Source organism: Neopelma chrysocephalum, unplaced genomic scaffold (assembly GCF_003984885.1).
Source record: "Neopelma chrysocephalum unplaced genomic scaffold, ASM398488v2 Primary Assembly neopelma1_26, whole genome shotgun sequence".
In the NCBI taxonomy this organism is placed as follows: Eukaryota; Metazoa; Chordata; class Aves; order Passeriformes; family Pipridae; genus Neopelma; species Neopelma chrysocephalum.
The window spans coordinates 6,896,881-6,914,927 of record NW_020897695.1 but is presented as its reverse complement, the minus strand read 5'-3'; the positions used below and the strand labels follow the sequence as shown (position 1 = coordinate 6,914,927).

Here is an 18,047-nt window from a genome sequence, read left to right as displayed (position 1 = left end):
TTTGGAGTTTTGGGATTGGCTTCCTGTTTTTTGGGGTTTTTTTAATAATCTACTTGGAAAAACAGTTTGAATTCTGTTTCCCAATTACAACAGATGCTTTTGATGGTCTTAAAATATTTTAAAGAATAGTAGAAAATTTAGACATTTTAAAGAAAAATATGATTTTGTGTAATATCAGAAGTGCTGAAATTAAGTTAGTTTCAAGATTACTTCAGAATTTCCTTGTTGCAATCTAAGTATTAAAACTGTGTTTAATACCTAGAAATATTTGGAAGCCTGAAGGTTGCTAGAAACTAATTTTGAAAGAAGTGGTCACATGTACCTAAAATTGTCATAGCCTATGGTATGAAATTGAGACTTAAAACTGAGTAAGAAATCACAATTTTTTTCTATGAAAAAATAGGTTATTAATTATAAATACTTTCTAATTATACAAATTCAGATTTGCTTAATAAATCTTTTTAAACGTAGGCATGCAGGTTGAAATCTTCTTAAGCTATTGTCTTGAGTTGCTTTGAATACTATACCCAAATTCGATGTAAAAATATATACAAATTTTCTGTTCATTAATGCAGTGTTTAAATTTATTTTAAGTCATATAATAAAAAATGAAAAAATGCCATCCAGGAGATGTCAGATGTTGCAGTGCTGTGAATAAAGCATGGAGTGAATGTTCAAATTAGATAGTCTTTATCAGAGAATCTGAGGAAGTCTGTGGCTGGATACAAGAAATTTTCTATTATAGGACTAAAATGCAAAGTTCAAACTGTAGTTTTATTTCAAAATAAATGAGAATTAGGGTTGATGTTCTCAAGATGAGTGTTTTTAAAGTTTTTCTTATATTTTCTGACCTTTCCAACCTCTGTATATTTGAAATTATTGTCAAAAATAATTTATGTTGAAATAAATGCTTACTGACCTTTCAACAAATCTAAGCAAATACAAAACTATTCAGATTTTATTAGGAAACTGCAAAGGCACAGTGAATGCAGGTGTCAAAATGATCACACAGGCATCTTAAAATGTAGTAGATTATGGCAGTTTAGGAGTGACAGAATGATGCATGATGGATTATATACTTCTGAATGTAAATTGACAGTTTACGAGGGGGATTAGGGAGGGTCTCACTCCCTTAGCACAGAACAACACAGTGACAGGGTACTGTGTGGAACGTTGTTCATCAATACCTGGGTAATGCAAGGTGAATTTGCCAGTCTCCATTCAAAACTCTCCTGTATTTGGTTTCAGCTAAATGCTTTTTCTGAGATTTTAATGGGAACCAACAGAAAAGTATTTTAGACTAAAATGTATACTATCTTGAAAGAAAAAAAGGAAAAAGAAGACTCAGTGAAACCAATCCACAGAAATGTTTCCACTTCATATTTTGATAGCTGAAAAGGTTACTGCTTTAAGACAGAAATCATGTTTTTGCATTATATTACTTATAAGGACCTTGAGCACTTGCAGAATTCCTTAACTGCATCTGATGATTTGAAAGCAGAAGGCAGAATAAATTTAAAAGTAGTAAGATAAAGTAATTTTCTCACAATTTTGGTCAGAATCTCTGGGGGAAGAGTAAGAGCTGCAGATAACTTAATAAAAGAGGAGAGTAATTGAAGTCCATTATTAAAATGCTTAAATGAATTAAAAAGATTGAACGATTGAAAAATGCCTTACCAATCTAATTAATGAGAAAGTACTTCTGTATTTGTAAGATCACATGCAATGAATAGAAGTGCTTATTTTATGAAAGGATTAATAAGTAAAACACTCAGACTGAATAGAGCTAATATGAAAAATTTAAATGTAACTCCTTCAGGTGTCTTTTGGAGTACCCTATAAACTGAACACTTTGAATCTCTTCCTGCATAAGCTATTATAAAAACACTAGTTTTCTCTGCTGATCTCCATTTTAGTGCAAATCTTAATAGTTTTTGTATTGTTTTTTTTTAAACTGGAGGTAATTCCTCATCCATAGTTGCTTAATATTAACTTACACTATCCTGAATTTGCAATATTACACGGTGGAAAGATCTGTACTGCAATCTACTCTAAAAGTATGGGTATTAAGTTATGCTGGCAATGATATGATACTGGATGAGTAGTAGATGTTGATCAGGGCACATGTAGCTAAAAGTCAATGCTTACTCAACTTCTTAGAAGTTTGAGGAGGTGAAGGTTAAATGGGGTTAAATTAAGAAATGTATGACTTAATACAGGTAAAATCAGCGATGTTTTCAAGAATTCAGCTTAGTCTGGTACATTTTAAAGAACAACTAGCTGTCCAGCATGCCATGGGTGCCTTCCAAAGCTGAGGTGTAACAGTGAAATCTTTTCGATCAAAATTTGCATAAATACTGTACTACCCAGTTAATTTTTGCAAACTGATTTTGGAGTGCATGGTTTCCAACAGAACTATATGGGAGCCTGTGCACAGAATTCCTCCTTTCAAACAGGCATTTGTAACACAGTTTTCTGTCTTAGAACTGATCGTACTATTAATTTCTTTGTATCCTGTTTTGATGCTGAGTGCTGCATGCAAAATAGCAACTGTTACAGGCAACCCACTTCATTATTGGTAGTAATTTCCTACACCTCAGGAAGTTGCTGAAAAGATATATCTTTAAAACATATGAAGGAAGCCCCTTCTAGGCAGTGTGGAAAGAAAGCCCAGCTATGCAGGAATCAAGCAAACTTCAGTGTAAATTATATACTTGCTTGCATTGAGAAGTAAGTAATGAAAATTTTCTTGTCTGGTCCTGTATGATAATCTGTTGCCTTTACTCATCTGTTATCCATGGAAGATTTTTCACATCTAGTGATCTATGTGTGAGATATTATCCCTATTATGTGCAACATCAGGAAATGTAGAACACTAAAAATAAAGTATGTTTGTCTCCATAGAGCAGTGGAATGAAAACAGATGGTAGGCAACACATATGGCTGCCAGAAGCTGGCAACACCCATTTGCAGAGTTCTTGCAGCTCAAAACAAAACAAGCCAAAACAAAGGAACTCAAAGGGGAGCAGAGATTGTTCCAGGCAGATATCAGGATATCTGTCCTCCAGGTGCACGCTCCTCATTACTTTACCTTCAGTTGGTAAAGCTAGAAATGGAAGTATACTACTAGTTAAGAATTGAATGGACCTCCTTAGTATTTGTCAAAACTATAATTTATTAAGTATTGGTATTACTTAAAATAAATCTCTAATTTCCACTCTAGGTTCAAACCTCTGGTTTTGGACAAAATTTAAAATTTTGCCAAGTAATTCAACATAAAAAAATGTGTCAATATTGAAGGAACTTCTCTGTCACTGCTTCACATCATATGGAGGGTCAGGAAAGAAATTGCAGACAGGTGACTTCCTTAAATAGAGTTGCTGGAATAGACCTATGTCCTTTCTAGAATTTGAATTTTTTTTTTTTCCATTTATTCAACTTTGTGGTTGTTCTGAAGGTTCTTTTATGGGGTGCTATTGTTGCGAGCAGTGCTTCATGCCTTGTAGCTTATGGCCTCTCTAAGCAGTAATCAGTGATGTAATGTATATTACAGGTAACTATAGAATTGTTTGCCATATAGTGTCATCAACATAAGCAGCAGGAAAGAATAATAGCACTAATATCTGGGACAATTCTATGTTCTTTATGCTAATCTTGAATATTTAACCCAAGCGGAAGGACGGTAGAGTAAAAAGAAAAAAAAGTCTTCAGTAGGTTGATACAGTTTCTTCTTTCCTAAAGTTATGGAACAGAATTTTGAGACTGTGTTATGGCACTTAAAAATGACCAAGGAACAAGCCAAGGGCAAACAGCCTTAAATATTTGTATTTTAGATGTGCAGATATTATGAAATGTGTAAGGGTTTACATGTGACCGTCTGAATAAGAGAACAGGGGTTTTTCCATTGTTAAGATTTTTATTCTTGTTCTTAGTCTTTGTTTTTTTTATGGTAAGCTTTATAATGAAGCTATTAGCTTTGTTTATAATTAGCCTGCTTCAGTTTCTGTAGCTTTATCTTTTTCTACACATTTTCATCTAATGTAAAATACATTTTAATATGCTTTAGTTTATGTGGAGAATTGTAGCTGTATGGTAAGTACACTATAACAGAAATTAAGTTGATTTCTTTTTTTGGTTGATAAAAGGGATAGATTAAAAATATTCAAACTCAGCAAAACAAAACAAAAAAAAGCAATCATAATTAAAATTGATGACACCCAGAAACCAACAAAAATAACAGGACTTAATAAAATTTTATGGTGAATGAAAATGTAATGGACTACATAAGTGGTGCTGGCAAAAGTAGCTTCCATGACTGCCCCTGTTTTTGAGGCATTATTCTATGTGTTCATTTGTATTTATGTCCCTTAAAGTTTTCAGTAGAAGAAAATTGCTCAGAGTAGTGAACAGCTTTTTTGAAAAGCAGTCTAAGATTTAAGGAATATCTGTTTTTAAATATTTTTTATTTTTATTAATCTAAGCTGTATAATTTTAAAATTAAGAACAGGGTCCTGCTTGCTTGTTACAGGTTCTTTCTTCATTCCAGTGGATAATTGGGATCTTTGATTTTGGAAAATGTGTGTTTAGTGGCATATTGTAGCCAAGAGCTTTAGGAGCATGCTATCTGTAATGATTTTGAAATTTCAGTGTGGCATTGAGCACCTACAGATACTTCAAGGACTGAGTGTTAAGTGCTGGTTAGCTATGACCTTCTATTAGAGGTCTTAAAAATTGGAGGAAAAGGTGATTTCACTATGCATTTTGATTGTGATGTTTCAGTGTACGTTCTGTTAATTTGATCCTCTTGTTACATGATGCTATGTGTTATTTCATATTCTTGGAACTTCAGTAATATAGTGTATGTCTCCCATATCCTTCAAGTCCCAGGAGAAAATATTTCCCCCCCTGAAAAACATCAGCCAGCAGTTTATCTCTGTCACAATCAAGAGGAAGTGCTGAACTTAATTTAGATAAGCAATTCAGATAACAATATACAGACTCCCTTGTGAAACAGTCATAAGGAAACCAGCTGACATAAGAAAATGAAGACATCCAAGAGTAAAGTTTAAGCAAACTCACAGTAAAGTAGGTGGAACAGTTGGTCACAGTCTTTTAGAGCAAATGGAAACACCAGCGAAGTACAGAATGGAAGGAGAGAGACTCACTTCTTGCTTCTGCGTTACCATTGTGATGAGATGGATAGAAGGTAATGGAATATATGTGTGTCCAGGCTTACATTATATCAAAAGTCTAAATAACATACTTAAACTGCAGCAGTTTTTACTTTTAGCCAAAGTGTCAGGGAAATATATGGTATATTAAAAAGCAAAGTTCACCGCTGGCAAAAAATATGTAAAACTTTATTGTCCAAAAGGGAAGTGCCTGCCTGTGGACTGCATTAAGAATTGTGGAGCCATTCTGGTTTGGTTTAGTAAGAAGCATGCGCCAAACTGGTTTTGATTTGTGTCTTTTCTTTTGTTAGGTTGTTTAGATAGGAGTTTTTTGCCTAAGTATGCTTACTAATTTCCATGATGCTGGCAATAATGGTTTCAAAGAAAATACTCCCCCCCCGTTCAAAAATTAAAACTAAAGATTGGAATAAAAAAAAACAAAACCAACACCTCCATCAAGGAGGTAACAGGACAAACAGGAAGTGCAGGAAGTGTTAGAGGCTGCAGTTTAATTTTAACACTTGAGGATAGAAAAAAGTTGAGATCAAGTTAGCGCTGATAAATGAATGTCAAATTTGCATCATTAAGGATTTATTTAGCAAAACAAGCTAATTGTTTCATTTTTTTCATAAATATTTTTGAAAGGAGTTTGTATCATCATGGAGCCTTTCAAAAGGAAACTGTCTTAGCAAATTCTTGCTTAAGCGTCAGTACTATGTATGATCTGTCTTTATAAGAAGTTGTCTCGACCCCTAACAACATTATTATTGGTATCAGTTATTCCTCTACTTCAGTCAGTCTTTGATAATGTTTTCTTTAAATAAAAATTCATTTGATTTTTTTAACAAGGGTGAAAACCCAGGGTTCATATTCACTGCAACAAACATTGCAATTTTTCTTGACTGTGTGCTGTGACTGTCTATAATCTGCAACTTCATAGTTATGTTTCACATTTTAAGGCTTGCCAGTAATTCATATTTGTACACTAGTTTATTGCTGAAAAAAATTAATGAATGACAGAAAGATATGAAGAAATGGGCATTCAGCCAGTCCCAAATATATAAATAACTTTCTGAAGACACAGGGAGATTTACATGCATTTCTGGCCCCCATGATAGGAAACAGATTAAGAAACATTTGCCAGAGTACATTTACCTTTTTTATTTCATTTACTTCACATACAGGACTGATTACCAACCTTTTGTAAATAATCAGTGAAAAATACAAGGTCCGTCTGTGAGCAGAGGATGGAGGCAACGTGTGCCAGTGGAAGAGTGGCTGAAAAATTGTATGTGTAGAAAAAAAAAGGAAATAATACCATTCATTTTTACAGAACATGTGTTTTACTGGCATGTGATAAATTCGGTGGAAATCAACTAGAACCAGTTGTATACCTAGGATTGAACATTAAATCCATAACTGGGGGATATTTTAATTGAAAAAATTGTAGGGAAGGGACATTCCAGTCGTGTAGTGTTACTTGTGGGTTGAGCAGGAGTAACCACCAGCAGTACTGGTTAGTGCATTTTGTATTTAACACATATTGGAATGACAAAACCAGCACTAGTATTATATATGAGCATTAACTGTATTAGTAGTAAGATGGATGTATACTACAGTGCAGCATAATCAGATGCTTTTTTAACATCTGATATCCACTGTCCCCTGGGGTAACCCTCCCTGTTGTTTTCACTGTTAAAACCCCTTCCAAATTTCCCTTCTTCTAAACTAGTGGTTTTCATCCTTTGAAGCAGTCTCTGCTGTGGTGATCAAGGCAATGTTCCAGGGCTCTTAGGTAAGATCTGGAGGCTTCCACAACATGGCTGGATTCTGTCCTTTTCTTGCTTCCTCTGTGTATTGCAGTCTGATATCCCAGCCCCCCCTTCCAGCTTCCATGTATTCCCCAGCTCATGATAGCTGCTGTTCCTTCTTCTCTAATGGGCAGTGGGGGACCCCTGGTGGCCTAGTGGTTAGCATGCGGGACTCTCACCGCTGCGACCCAGGTTCGAATCGCAGTCCCCCGGGCAGATGGAGCTCATTAGCCCTGTGAGGCCATCCATCTATGAGAAGGTCACTCTAAACAAACCTACGTCCTGAGGACCTCACTGCCATTGTCCAAATTTGCTTGGCCCCGGCAGATGAACCTTAGGATTAAAGGGTGGGCTCAGTTCAGCGCATGCTATGTCTCACCTAAAAAATCCATTGCACAGGCTGGAAAGGTAAAAGACCTTTCCCAAAATCTTCGTTCGCGAAGACTGGCCATTATTATTATTAATGGGCAGTGGGAGAAAGGAAGCTGTGAGGATGACAGTAACATGGTCTGCTGAGGGAATTCCTTGAATGTGGTCCTCTGAATCTGCCACATTCTTCATTGCTGGGAGATTTTGTTGACCTCTTTTATAATTTTAATTCCTACCTGCTTTTTGGGGGTGGTAGTGGTGGTGTGTCCACAGCCTTGGTGTATTCATAGGACAACTGAATCCTCACTCCGTATCATTCCAGTAATGTGTCCCTCAATAAGCATTCCTCACTCCTGTGTTCCCAGCATAGTTCCTGTTCCCAGCAGGCCTACCGGCCACCGATGGTAGCCTGGTGCAGACCTGGTAACAGAGGCCTTTCCTCACACCACTTTGAGACCCACTGTCATCCAGGAGCCTAAGAAGTGAGGAGAGTGGTGTAGGGCCCACAAAGCAGGGGAAAGGGAAGCTGCAGCCATTCAAAGGGAAGGATGTTAGGACCAACATTAGAACCGAGAATGTTTTTGTATGTTTATAAATACAGTTCAGAAAGGTAATGAGGCTCCTGACCAAAATAAGTCAGCAGATTTTACTTCTTGGGAAAACTGTTCCTCACACCTTATAGAAACATTACAGAAGGACAACTGAAGAAATTGCCATGAAAACTCAAATGAAGGATTATACATTAAATTTGCATTAAGTTTGCATGCTATGCTACAAATACCTGTTGAAAGGTTATACTTTCAATTTAACTGAGAGAATAACCCAAATACTGAATTGAGAATAAAATTTTTATTTCATGTCTTTTTGAAGGATTAACTATTGCTTTTTATAAATGTGCAAAGACCTGTAGGAGTAGAAATGCAAAGCACAACACCCACGTCATTAACATGTTAATTCTTTTAGAGGGAATTGAAAAAGCAGTTTGAACTATTATGGTATTTGCATCTTCATGCTACTCTGTTACAGAACCTGTTAAACAAGCAATGGCACTGGCATAGTTAACAACCCTGTAGGGAGCACCAACCTTACAGATCATGGGATATCCCACCATGGCCAGCATAGGAGTAGCATAGATCAAGAGTGGGATGACAGGTGCTGGAATCTTCTTTCTACTCATGAAACACAGCAGATTTAAACATTAAACAGAAGCTGGATGGAGACATGGGAGTGCCATGTTGTGTGTGTGCGCTCTGTTGGAAGAATGTCTATTGTACTGGGCAGCTTGGAAGTGCTGTGTGCTGTGCTGCACAACGAGGTGTTTGGCTTTGTGGCTAAAAGCAGTCATGCTGGTTTGCTGAAGCACCTCAGAGCTGGAGCATGTGCCTTGGGTTATGTTTGATTGCTGTAGCTCCTGCTATGTTCCCATGAGTTGGTTAATGTGCCTGCCTATGTGGCCTGTAACTGTGCTCTGTGGTAATCGGAGAGTTGGTATGGTTCCTGCTTTGCTGTACTTTAACAAAAACAATCAGAAAAGAAAGCATTGTTTGCTCTGAATTCTCTTCAATTCTGCACAGCAACTCAAAATCAGTACCTTTAATTATTTGGGAGAATGGATAACGTGATTAGAAAGCTGAGGAAAACTTTATGATTTGAGAATTAAATGTCAGAAAGAACCATATGTATGTAGTTGATCTCTTAAACTTTAGCTATTCTGTGACTTCAAGTAGTTTCATTGTGTTTTCAGTCTTTATGCTCATGTGCTCTTTCATCATCATTGCTCATGTCCCAGAAAACTGAGTCCAACATATTTTGAGAGAAATGATAGAAAATAATGAGCAACTGAAAAAAACAGGTTAGCAAACCTGAGGAATTCTCATGCATGCCTTTGGAACTAACAAGTGCCTTTTCAATAAACTGACTGCAAGATGTAAAGTAAAAAAAAGAGCTTCCATGTTTCCCATCATGAGCCACAAGAGAAATGAACTCAGCAGAAAAATGTCATGTTTCAGTAGCATGTCAAATATATCTCAAAGGGTACAGGAACACAAAAGAATCTGTAATAATATCTCTGTCTTGACCCAAAGAACTAACGTCAGTACTCGTTACAAGGTAAGTGGAATTCTGACAGCGTCAAATAGTTTCAAAATCTGCTAGAAAAGATATTGATGCATAAATTGCATTTCTAATTTAAGACACAGCAGAGGAAAAAAAATGTTAAATGGGACAGAAACTGATACTGTGTTGCAATTTCTGGATAATGTGTAATGCCTTTTCATGAAAACCTGACAAATTCATTGCATCGATTACCCGGAAATAAAAGAATGTGAGCAGCAGTAAAAGCCAAGATACAAGAAAGCACACTACATTCAGATAAATTTCAAGAGCTTCAGAGCTTCCCACTCTTTGAAGGCTTTCTGGAATAAAAACTTCCAGAAGAAGAACATGTGTGGAATAACACGGCTCAGTGAAAACCAGCTAAATAAAAAAGAAGGTGAGTTGTTATTACAACAATTCAATAGCATGATGCTAAAAACTTTGGCATGAATTTACTATGAAGCACAGTACAGGAAAATGTATTCTAACTGTTATATAAGAACACAGTCTATTGCTAAGTTGTTCTTTGCAAAATTAGTTTTAAAAGAATGAGGGATATGATTATTGTGTAACAGTTAACCGATGTGGTGCAAAAGTGGTTATGCTGCCTTCTTTCATATTTTGGTCTGTCACTAAGGTAAAACATACAGTACCTCTTTTTAAAGTTCTTTGCTTCATAGTTTGCAAGAAATGGAGGAATATTCTAGAAGAATTGCAATGATGAAAAACATTTTTATTTACTGTTCTACAAATGATTTCAAAAAGAAATTTATAAAATAACGAGGACTACTGCTTCCATATTCTTTAGACTAAAAAAAACCCCCACAAATATATCAAACCAAGTTACTTTTAATGCATCCTGTAGGTGAAAAATTTTATTCTAGAACATTAAAATGAATTAAAAAATTATTAAGGCACATATATTTGAAGTCGTTCAAAAGATTGTTTTCTTTCCTCACAGGTGACAGACATGAATCTTAAAGAAAGAAATGCTGTGATCAGGATGCAGCTTTCTGAAGTGCTCAGAAATGGAGAGATGCTTTTGGAACCCATGCTGTGCTGAAGACCTAGATTGAGATTCCCAGATTCTAATATAAATGTGCCATAGCAAAGGGCTGGCTAAATAATTCCTGAGTAGTCAAACACATTGTCCTGGCCAATACTGAAAGCTGTTGCTACTGCAACTTCTGCTACCTCTACCAGCAGTGGCCACAGTCATAGTGGGCAAGAGGCATATAACAACCACTGATTTGGATGATTTTACTTCAACTAAAGACTGAGGTAATGTGTTCTTATTTTCTTAAATAAAAACAGGAGGGCCCTAAGGAGCACGAAGAATCTATAGGTAAATGGGAGCAATATAAGGTAGGTAGTGGAAAGAGAATATGAGCAGTTTTAGTTGGGTAAAAATAGAACAGGAGACCATAACCTAGACATAAAAACATTTATTGTGTTGCATTTGCTACTCTATTTACCCATTCTCGTAATAAATGCAGCAAGACTAAAATACTAGGGAGAAACACCACTATTGAAGCAAATAATGGAGGACAGCTGATATCTTGGAGACAAACATTCAAGACCCAGAAATACCAATGTGTTAAAGGATCTAAAGCAATAACAAAAGATTTTTTATGCATTTCTGATCTTCTTTGCTTAATATTAACACCTAATGAAAATAGAGAAGGGCATGAATCAGCTAGCAGTGACCATTTTTAAACATTGCTTGTTTAATCATACAAACTGTTGAATTACACAACTCCTACTGAAATAAATAGGAACTGTTGCTGTTGAGCTCTGTTACAAATTAGGACACCTGGGAAATTGTTGAATAGCTGATCTATAGCAAGTAATTTTGTTAGGCAGTTGTAAATTTGGATAATGCTTATGTTTAAGTGTGTGGCTGAGTATTGTGCACATTTTACCTGTTCAGGTCTAACTTTTTTTTTTTAAATTTTTTTAGTTCAAGTGTACATCTGACATAATTAATCTGAAACAATGCATTTGAGCAAAGGGAATTTTTAGTAAACAGGTTCCTGGAAAGATAAACAATTTAAGTCAGATAGAAAAGAGTATTCGCAAAACCATATTATTATATAAACTTCCTCTTCTAAACTGCTTTGTAATTGTCAGAAGCACACAGTGAGCATGTTCCCTGTGTTGTGGACTATAAAAGAGTAATTCAAATTTTGGGGTATCTAGTACCAAATCAAACCCATCATGATCTAATGATTCAAAGCACTAAACCAGTATAAACTCAAGCTGCCAGTACAAATTTGCTCAAAGGGTTTGTTCATAAATTTGTTGGATGGGTAACTTCAAACTGTCTGACTGTCTGTGGTTCTGCTAGTCTGCACCTGACTGGACCCTTCATAGTTAGCCCAGAATTTTCTTTTTGGTAGTTCCTTCTTATTGTCTTCCCCACTTTCTGTGCTCAGGTTTATTGTTTCCTGATGTCTTCATGTGTGCCTACCCTAACCCTCTTTCAGTTGGGTGTTTATACATCATTCACTCAACTCTTTCTGTTGTTCTTTGCCTCCATTATTTATTTATCCAAATTTTCCAAAACTTGTACCCTCCTCCTCTTTCTGCCTTTGACCTCAGCGTAAGCTATGTGAGTGCACTGGCCACACCTTAACGACATGCTCTGCCTCGATGGAGGTTGAGCCATCTGCTTCTCTTGGGTCTTCTCTGAGACTTTCCTCTTCTTGGATTGCCACGAGAACCACACAACTCCATTCTGAGAAAGGAAATGCAAATGCTCATCCTGACCTAGTCATCATCAATTCCAGTCAAAACTGGTGGTACAGTGAAGCTGTACAGAAAAGCTTGTCCTTCCTGTTTCCTTCCCGTAACTACTAATCATAAATCAAAACATAATTTATCAGAGATGATTGAATTTTAGCTCAAAAGAGCAAAGTACCATCTCTTTAGATATTTTCCAGAATAGTGGGCTTCTCTGTTGTTTACATCAGTCATCACTTTTCCCCACAGATTCAACATATCCATGCATGCCTCCTTCACCTTCCTGCCTCCCAGGAATGAGTAGACATAAACTGCTATTAGGAAGCAGTCTTGATACTCACTCTGGATCCATCATGGATTTCTGTCTGGAAGGCTATAGAAATACATTGGTAATGGGAACCTTCAATGAGCAAGGAGATTGGTGCTGGGTAAAAATTAATCACCACTCACATTTTCTTGCCCAAAGAATCTTGGATGGACTTCTAGGAACAAAATTCCATGTCTTAGCCAAGAATATATTGCCCTTTGAAAAGAGAGAGCTCCTTTTCAGGAGTTTTCAGGGCTGGCATAGAGCGACAGGAAGAAAGGGGTTATGTGGCTAACACAGAGAAAAACTACTCAAGTGAGGCAAGCCTGGCATGCTTTACTGTGGTCAGCACCCTGAGGTCAAGGGAGTGTCTGTGAATGGCATGCCATGTCCAAACCTTGCTGGCTGTTTGCATTCTCCACACTAATTAACAATGCCATAATGCAGTTGGTGATTCCCAGCCTACAAATGATCACAGCAATCTGCCTCTCAGCTCAGATAACTGCTGATGGCCACTACCATGTCATGTATGTTCAGCACAGATCTCAAAACACATCACCTTCTCTCTTATGTGTATCTTTCTGTTGTCTTTGCCCCACCTCAGCACTTGAAGCTTTTCCCACTGTCACCAACTCTTTTAAAAACCTCAGATGTTAATAGCATGGATATTCATTTTATTCACATTGAGAATTCCTCCCAGCAGGGCCAGCTCAACCTCCTTTGCTTCATCCCCGCATGCAACTTCTCTCGCCCTATGTGTTCACTGCACAAGGAAGCTTTCTCCTAGAAAAGGAACTTCAGTACAAATGTATTTAATTACTATGACCAGCCCCTGCCTTAGCAGCAACTCTGTTTATGCTGCTCGGAGAAAGTGTGTCACAGTTTAAGACTGAGCTGACAGTGAGGACACTAGATGGACTTGGATACTAAAGCACTTCTAGTCACAGTTAAATATTTGATGTTAACAAGTGACACCACTTCCACATTCTGTGTGAGAGGCAGTGCAGTTCAGGACAGAAGCCAGGCAAGTCAGCATGAAGGTCTCTAACACAACCTGCCTCTCCTGCAGTGGGGAAATGGTTCGGTCCTGGGGACAGTCAGAGAGGTCAGTGCAGCGGTCCCAGCCATGCAAGGGCAGTCCAGGTGCAGGGCCTTGGGGTCCCTGCAGTTAACCCTGGGGCTTCTGCTGGACGTCTTCCCTAGCAACAACCTGCCCTGCTCCAAAGTCTTCCACACCTCTGGCAATAGAACAGCAATTAACAAGTTAGTTATGGGGGAGTAATTAAAGAGTAAGCAGGGTTCAACCCCTTCAATCCCTCTGCCAAATTGTCACTGAGTGGCATGTTGTTCTTGGAGGACTAAGATGGAAATGACCTGGTGTTTTCCAAGAGACTGGTTGTGGACCAGTCTGGCCCCAGAAAAAGCTACTGACAAACATGCCATGGATACATCAGACATGTGAGTAAGTCCTGGGCAAGGTTAAGATGAGAATGTCAGGCAGTGCATTGACAGTTTGAATAGCCACAGAAAACCACTAGTGTGGGCTCTTACTAATGCAACAAAGGTATTTGAAATACATTTGTGTAAATATCCATGACCCAGCTAAATTTATATTGTTAGATGATCCAGACATGGGTAGACTTTTCTTAAATAGCTTGGAATCATGGCCTGAAGCTCATTCACAAAGAAGGCAGTACAAGTATGTTGATCACTGACGTATTGTTCTACCACAATCCTACTTAATAATTTGATCAGTTATTTCACAATTACGTTAATGAATTATGATGAATTTTTAAAATGCAGTACAATATGGAAATAACTATATTGCAAATGTAAATATTTTATATTAAAATATGCAATGTTTGTTTACACCTTATTACAACTACATACAATGTGGAATGTATAATGTAATGGGCATCAACTTAGTTCCATAAATATTTTAGAACAAAATTACACTTTTTCCTGTGTAGTTTGCAGAAAACTGAGAGCTGTGATTGGTCATTTAGGTAAGTGGTTGTATCCAGGTATGCTCTCAGAGTAGATAAATGTACACAGAAATACTTAAAGACCATGCGTACAGCTGTCTTACTGCTAAAAAAATTGAACACAAAGTAATGTTACAATAAATATTTTGCTTACTAAAACCAGTAGTGAAACTGGTTTAAGTAGATGATTGTTTTGAAAATTTGTAGGGTACTTCTATTTATATTATGGTCTCTAACTATGAGGACAAGTGAATCTCCAATGAATTGAAATAAGACTTTGTGTATATTATCTCAAGGAGACTATTAATTTAAAATAACACATGATAAGTGTAAAGTATTTGACATAAACTGGTAGTGCATGATAAGGCAAGTGGCATCCAGTGAAGAAATTCCACTCCTATCAAAATGTTATGGTGCTTAAATTTGATTCATGCTCAAATTTAATTCTGTGTTTGTTTTAGCAGGGATCACTCAAAATGTGATGAGAAGTCTCGTTTCACTGCGCTACCTCTGCAATCCATGGAGACAGCTGCTTTGTCCCACAATTCTACATGGCTAGGAATGCACCCACTCAGCCTACACATATAAGTATTAGGATAAAACCAACATCAACAATAAGCCAGTAACATGCCATGCAGCTAGCACAGTATATGATGAGAATTAAACAAAGATCAACTTGGACAAAGTAATTTCAAAGACTAAAGAAAATGCTTGGAGGAACATCAATATTTCCTCCTATATTTGCTCCAGCATGACACATAGACTGAACATGTCTGACCATGCACATTCAAAGATCAGTAACTGCCAAGAAGAAACTCCCTCCCGCTGTCTTTCTCTAATATATATGTAATTGGCTGTCTTCAAACTAGATCGCTATCTGCTAATTGGCTAAGGATAGAGGGTTGCAAAAGGCACACTTCCCACACTAAGAACAGCCTATTTACTAAACAGCTGGAGCTAATGAGACCAGAGTACACTAATGTTTGTGACTTGCTCTATTTCTGCTGAATGCAGTAGTGGTTCTCTGCCAATGCAGAAAGCTTTGAACAGATGCACTCATTCTGTTTTCTCTGGTCCTCACAATATTCATTGCAGCAGTCCTGGTTTGCTGTACATGATTCATTTTAATGGGTCCTACCTATAAATTTGAGAGTTTGAAAAAAAACACACACCACTGTTCTAATCAGCAAGCCCCAAATTCTGAAGCACTAGGCAGAGCCCTGCAACTGTTACCTTCTTCTAGTTCTTCGAGAAACACTGTTTCTTATCTTGCTCAAAGTAGAACAAAACACAGCCTACAGCTCAGAGGTGGAAGCAGCCGCAATAAAACTGGGCTGGAACAGATAACTTACTGTCCCTTCTAGGCAAATGCCATTATTTTCCATAATCCCTGTGCAGCACTTATATATTAGTTTAATAAGTTCCTTAGAAACTGGCAGGGTAAAATTATGTTAAATAAGCAATATTTACAAGAAATTCTTCTGATCCTTCCCTTGAGGCATAATTGAACATTACAACTGGCTCCTCAAAAGCAGCTGCTCCATTCCAATCCCTTTACTTCTAAGGAAAAGCATTTTGCAAAAGGAAAAATCTTTAAATTATTGCTCTTCCTTTGAAATTATTCTCTTTGGATATCAATTTGTCTGCTATCTCAGATGCAGTGCTCCTACTAATCCCTCCTTTTGAGACTTTACATTTGGAATTATTCATGGAGTGGAACAGGCTGGACTAGGTAGGTCCTTTGCATTTCACACAGCAGAATGAAAATTACTAATTGAGAAGCTACATGTGGTGAAACATTTTTCTATGTCAAAAGAAAAAGCTTGTCAAAAAAATCTATTATTGCAATACTTATGGTCATATATATATATTTTACTTTTGGTGGAAAGTATCTAAAATGGTACATATTTTTCGTGCTGATACCTAAAATGACATGAATTTTGGGCTTCATACACATGCCGTTTAGGCCTAGGTAGTAGATGTTAAGTTACAGTACAGGGTTTTTTTTTTTCCAAAACGGCAAATATTTTAGAATAGGGTTGTGTACTGTGTACAGAACAGGGTGTTGTGTTCTGTGACTCTATAAAAGGACTTCACAGGGTGATGCTCAAGTGTAGGATAAAGTTCTGTGAGCTTTCCGAGTTAAAGAACTCCTCGGGCCGATCCCTATGGCCCAGAAGAGGGCAGTGGTTTGTAAACACTCTCCTGCCTGGTGCATCGGGACTTCCATCCTGCTGGAACCGCCGTAGGGCGCACCGGTGGCAGGGGTCAGTTATGGGGCTGGCGGAAAGGGGGCAGTTGACCACCGTACCCCAAAACGCCTGGCACATCTACCGCATCGCCTCTTCTCCGCTTGCGCATCGCAGCATCATCCACCTGACAGACCAGGACAACGGGATAGCCATCCCCTGCCAATTCCAAAGCCAATCTCCCCGCGGGGGCCCGGGGAAGTGAAGCCTCTCTCTCCCCGCGGTCGCAGAGGGGGAAGGTGGGCTCAGGGAGCCCGCAGCTGACCCGGCAGGTGGTCGCTCCTTTCCCCCGCTCCGGCGGCCCCGCCCCCTTCGCACCGCCCCTCTCCCGCGCGGCAGTGCCCCCGTGCGGGCGGCTCCCGCCTTGTTGCCACCCGCAGTGACGTCACACGCGGCCTCTCCTGTTGGCTGCTCCGATTGGCCGGCGCCCGCGCAGCCTTCCCGCCTCCAGCGCGCGATTGGCGGGCCGGCCCGTGATTGGCGGGCCCGCGGCGCTGGGGGAGAGGAGGCCGTGCCGGCTGCGAGCGGGGAAGCGGCCGCGGCGCGGGCGAACGGGCGGGGGCTGCGCGGTTATTTATTGTCTGGGCGCAGGGGCCCGGCCGCGGCGGCGGGGGAGCGGCACCGGCACCGGGACGCGGGGCGGAAAGAGGAGGGGAAGAAGGAGGGGGCCGGGCCAGCTCCGGGTGTGCGTGTGTGAGGGGAGCGCGGCTCGGGGGGGGCCTGCGCGGGAACGCGCGCGCGCGCGGGGCGGGAAGGGAGGGAGCGAGGGAGGGAGGGGACAAGGGAGGAGGGAGGGAAGGGGAGATTTTTTTATTATTAATCTGTTTTCTGGGCCTTTGTGGCTGCCGGGGGGGACGGCCCGGGGGTGAGGAGGAGGAGGAGGAGGAGGGAGGCAGCAGCGCTACGGCGGCGATAGCGGTGGCTGTTGTTGCCGCCGCCGCCGCCGTGAGGCGAAGGGACCGGCCCGTCCCTTTAAACTAAGGAGAGCCGCAGGCCCGGCCGGGCCCGCCCGCCCTCTCGCTGCCTCCCCGCCCGGCGGAAGGGGCTCTTTGTGCGGGCCCTCGGCCGCCCTTCCTTGGTGCCGCTGAGGGCGGGAGCGGCCCCAGCGCGGTGTCGGTGCCGGCCCTCCCGGCCGCCTCCGAGCGCCCTCGCCTCGGCTGAGGAGAGACGGGCAGAAAATGGCAAAGTCTGGAGGAGGAGGAGGAGGAGGCGGCGGTGGCGGCGGCAGCGGGGGACTGACTTGGGTGGTAAGTTGTGGGGCTGCATTTTGTCGTTCGTGGGTTTTGCTGCTCGTGTTTTATTATTATTATTTCTTTTTG

The 18,047-nt window shown here is 39.6% G+C and overlaps 1 protein-coding gene and 1 long non-coding RNA gene across 5 annotated transcripts in view; both read left to right on the top strand.

Moving 5' to 3' along the window:
- Positions 1 to 8,536: 8,536 nt before the first annotated feature.
- Positions 8,537 to 11,236, top strand: LOC113963899. The gene is made up of 2 exons (XR_003533001.1): positions 8,537 to 9,842; positions 10,407 to 11,236. It is a non-coding gene; the product is annotated as an uncharacterized LOC113963899 (long non-coding RNA).
- A 6,604-nt stretch (positions 11,237 to 17,840) lies between these two features.
- TOP2B (DNA topoisomerase II beta) overlaps positions 17,841 to 18,047 on the top strand; it is a 64,635-nt gene continuing 64,428 nt past the window's right edge. For 3 of the 4 annotated variants that reach the window (XM_027675407.1, XM_027675406.1, XM_027675404.1), the window contains exon 1: positions 17,849 to 17,975. In XM_027675407.1, coding sequence (XP_027531208.1) covers positions 17,907 to 17,975 — 69 coding nt within the window. In that variant the 5' untranslated portion in view covers positions 17,849 to 17,906. Of the gene's footprint in view, positions 17,976 to 18,047 lie in introns of all 4 variants that reach the window. The other variant, XM_027675405.1, reaches the window with a different exon arrangement.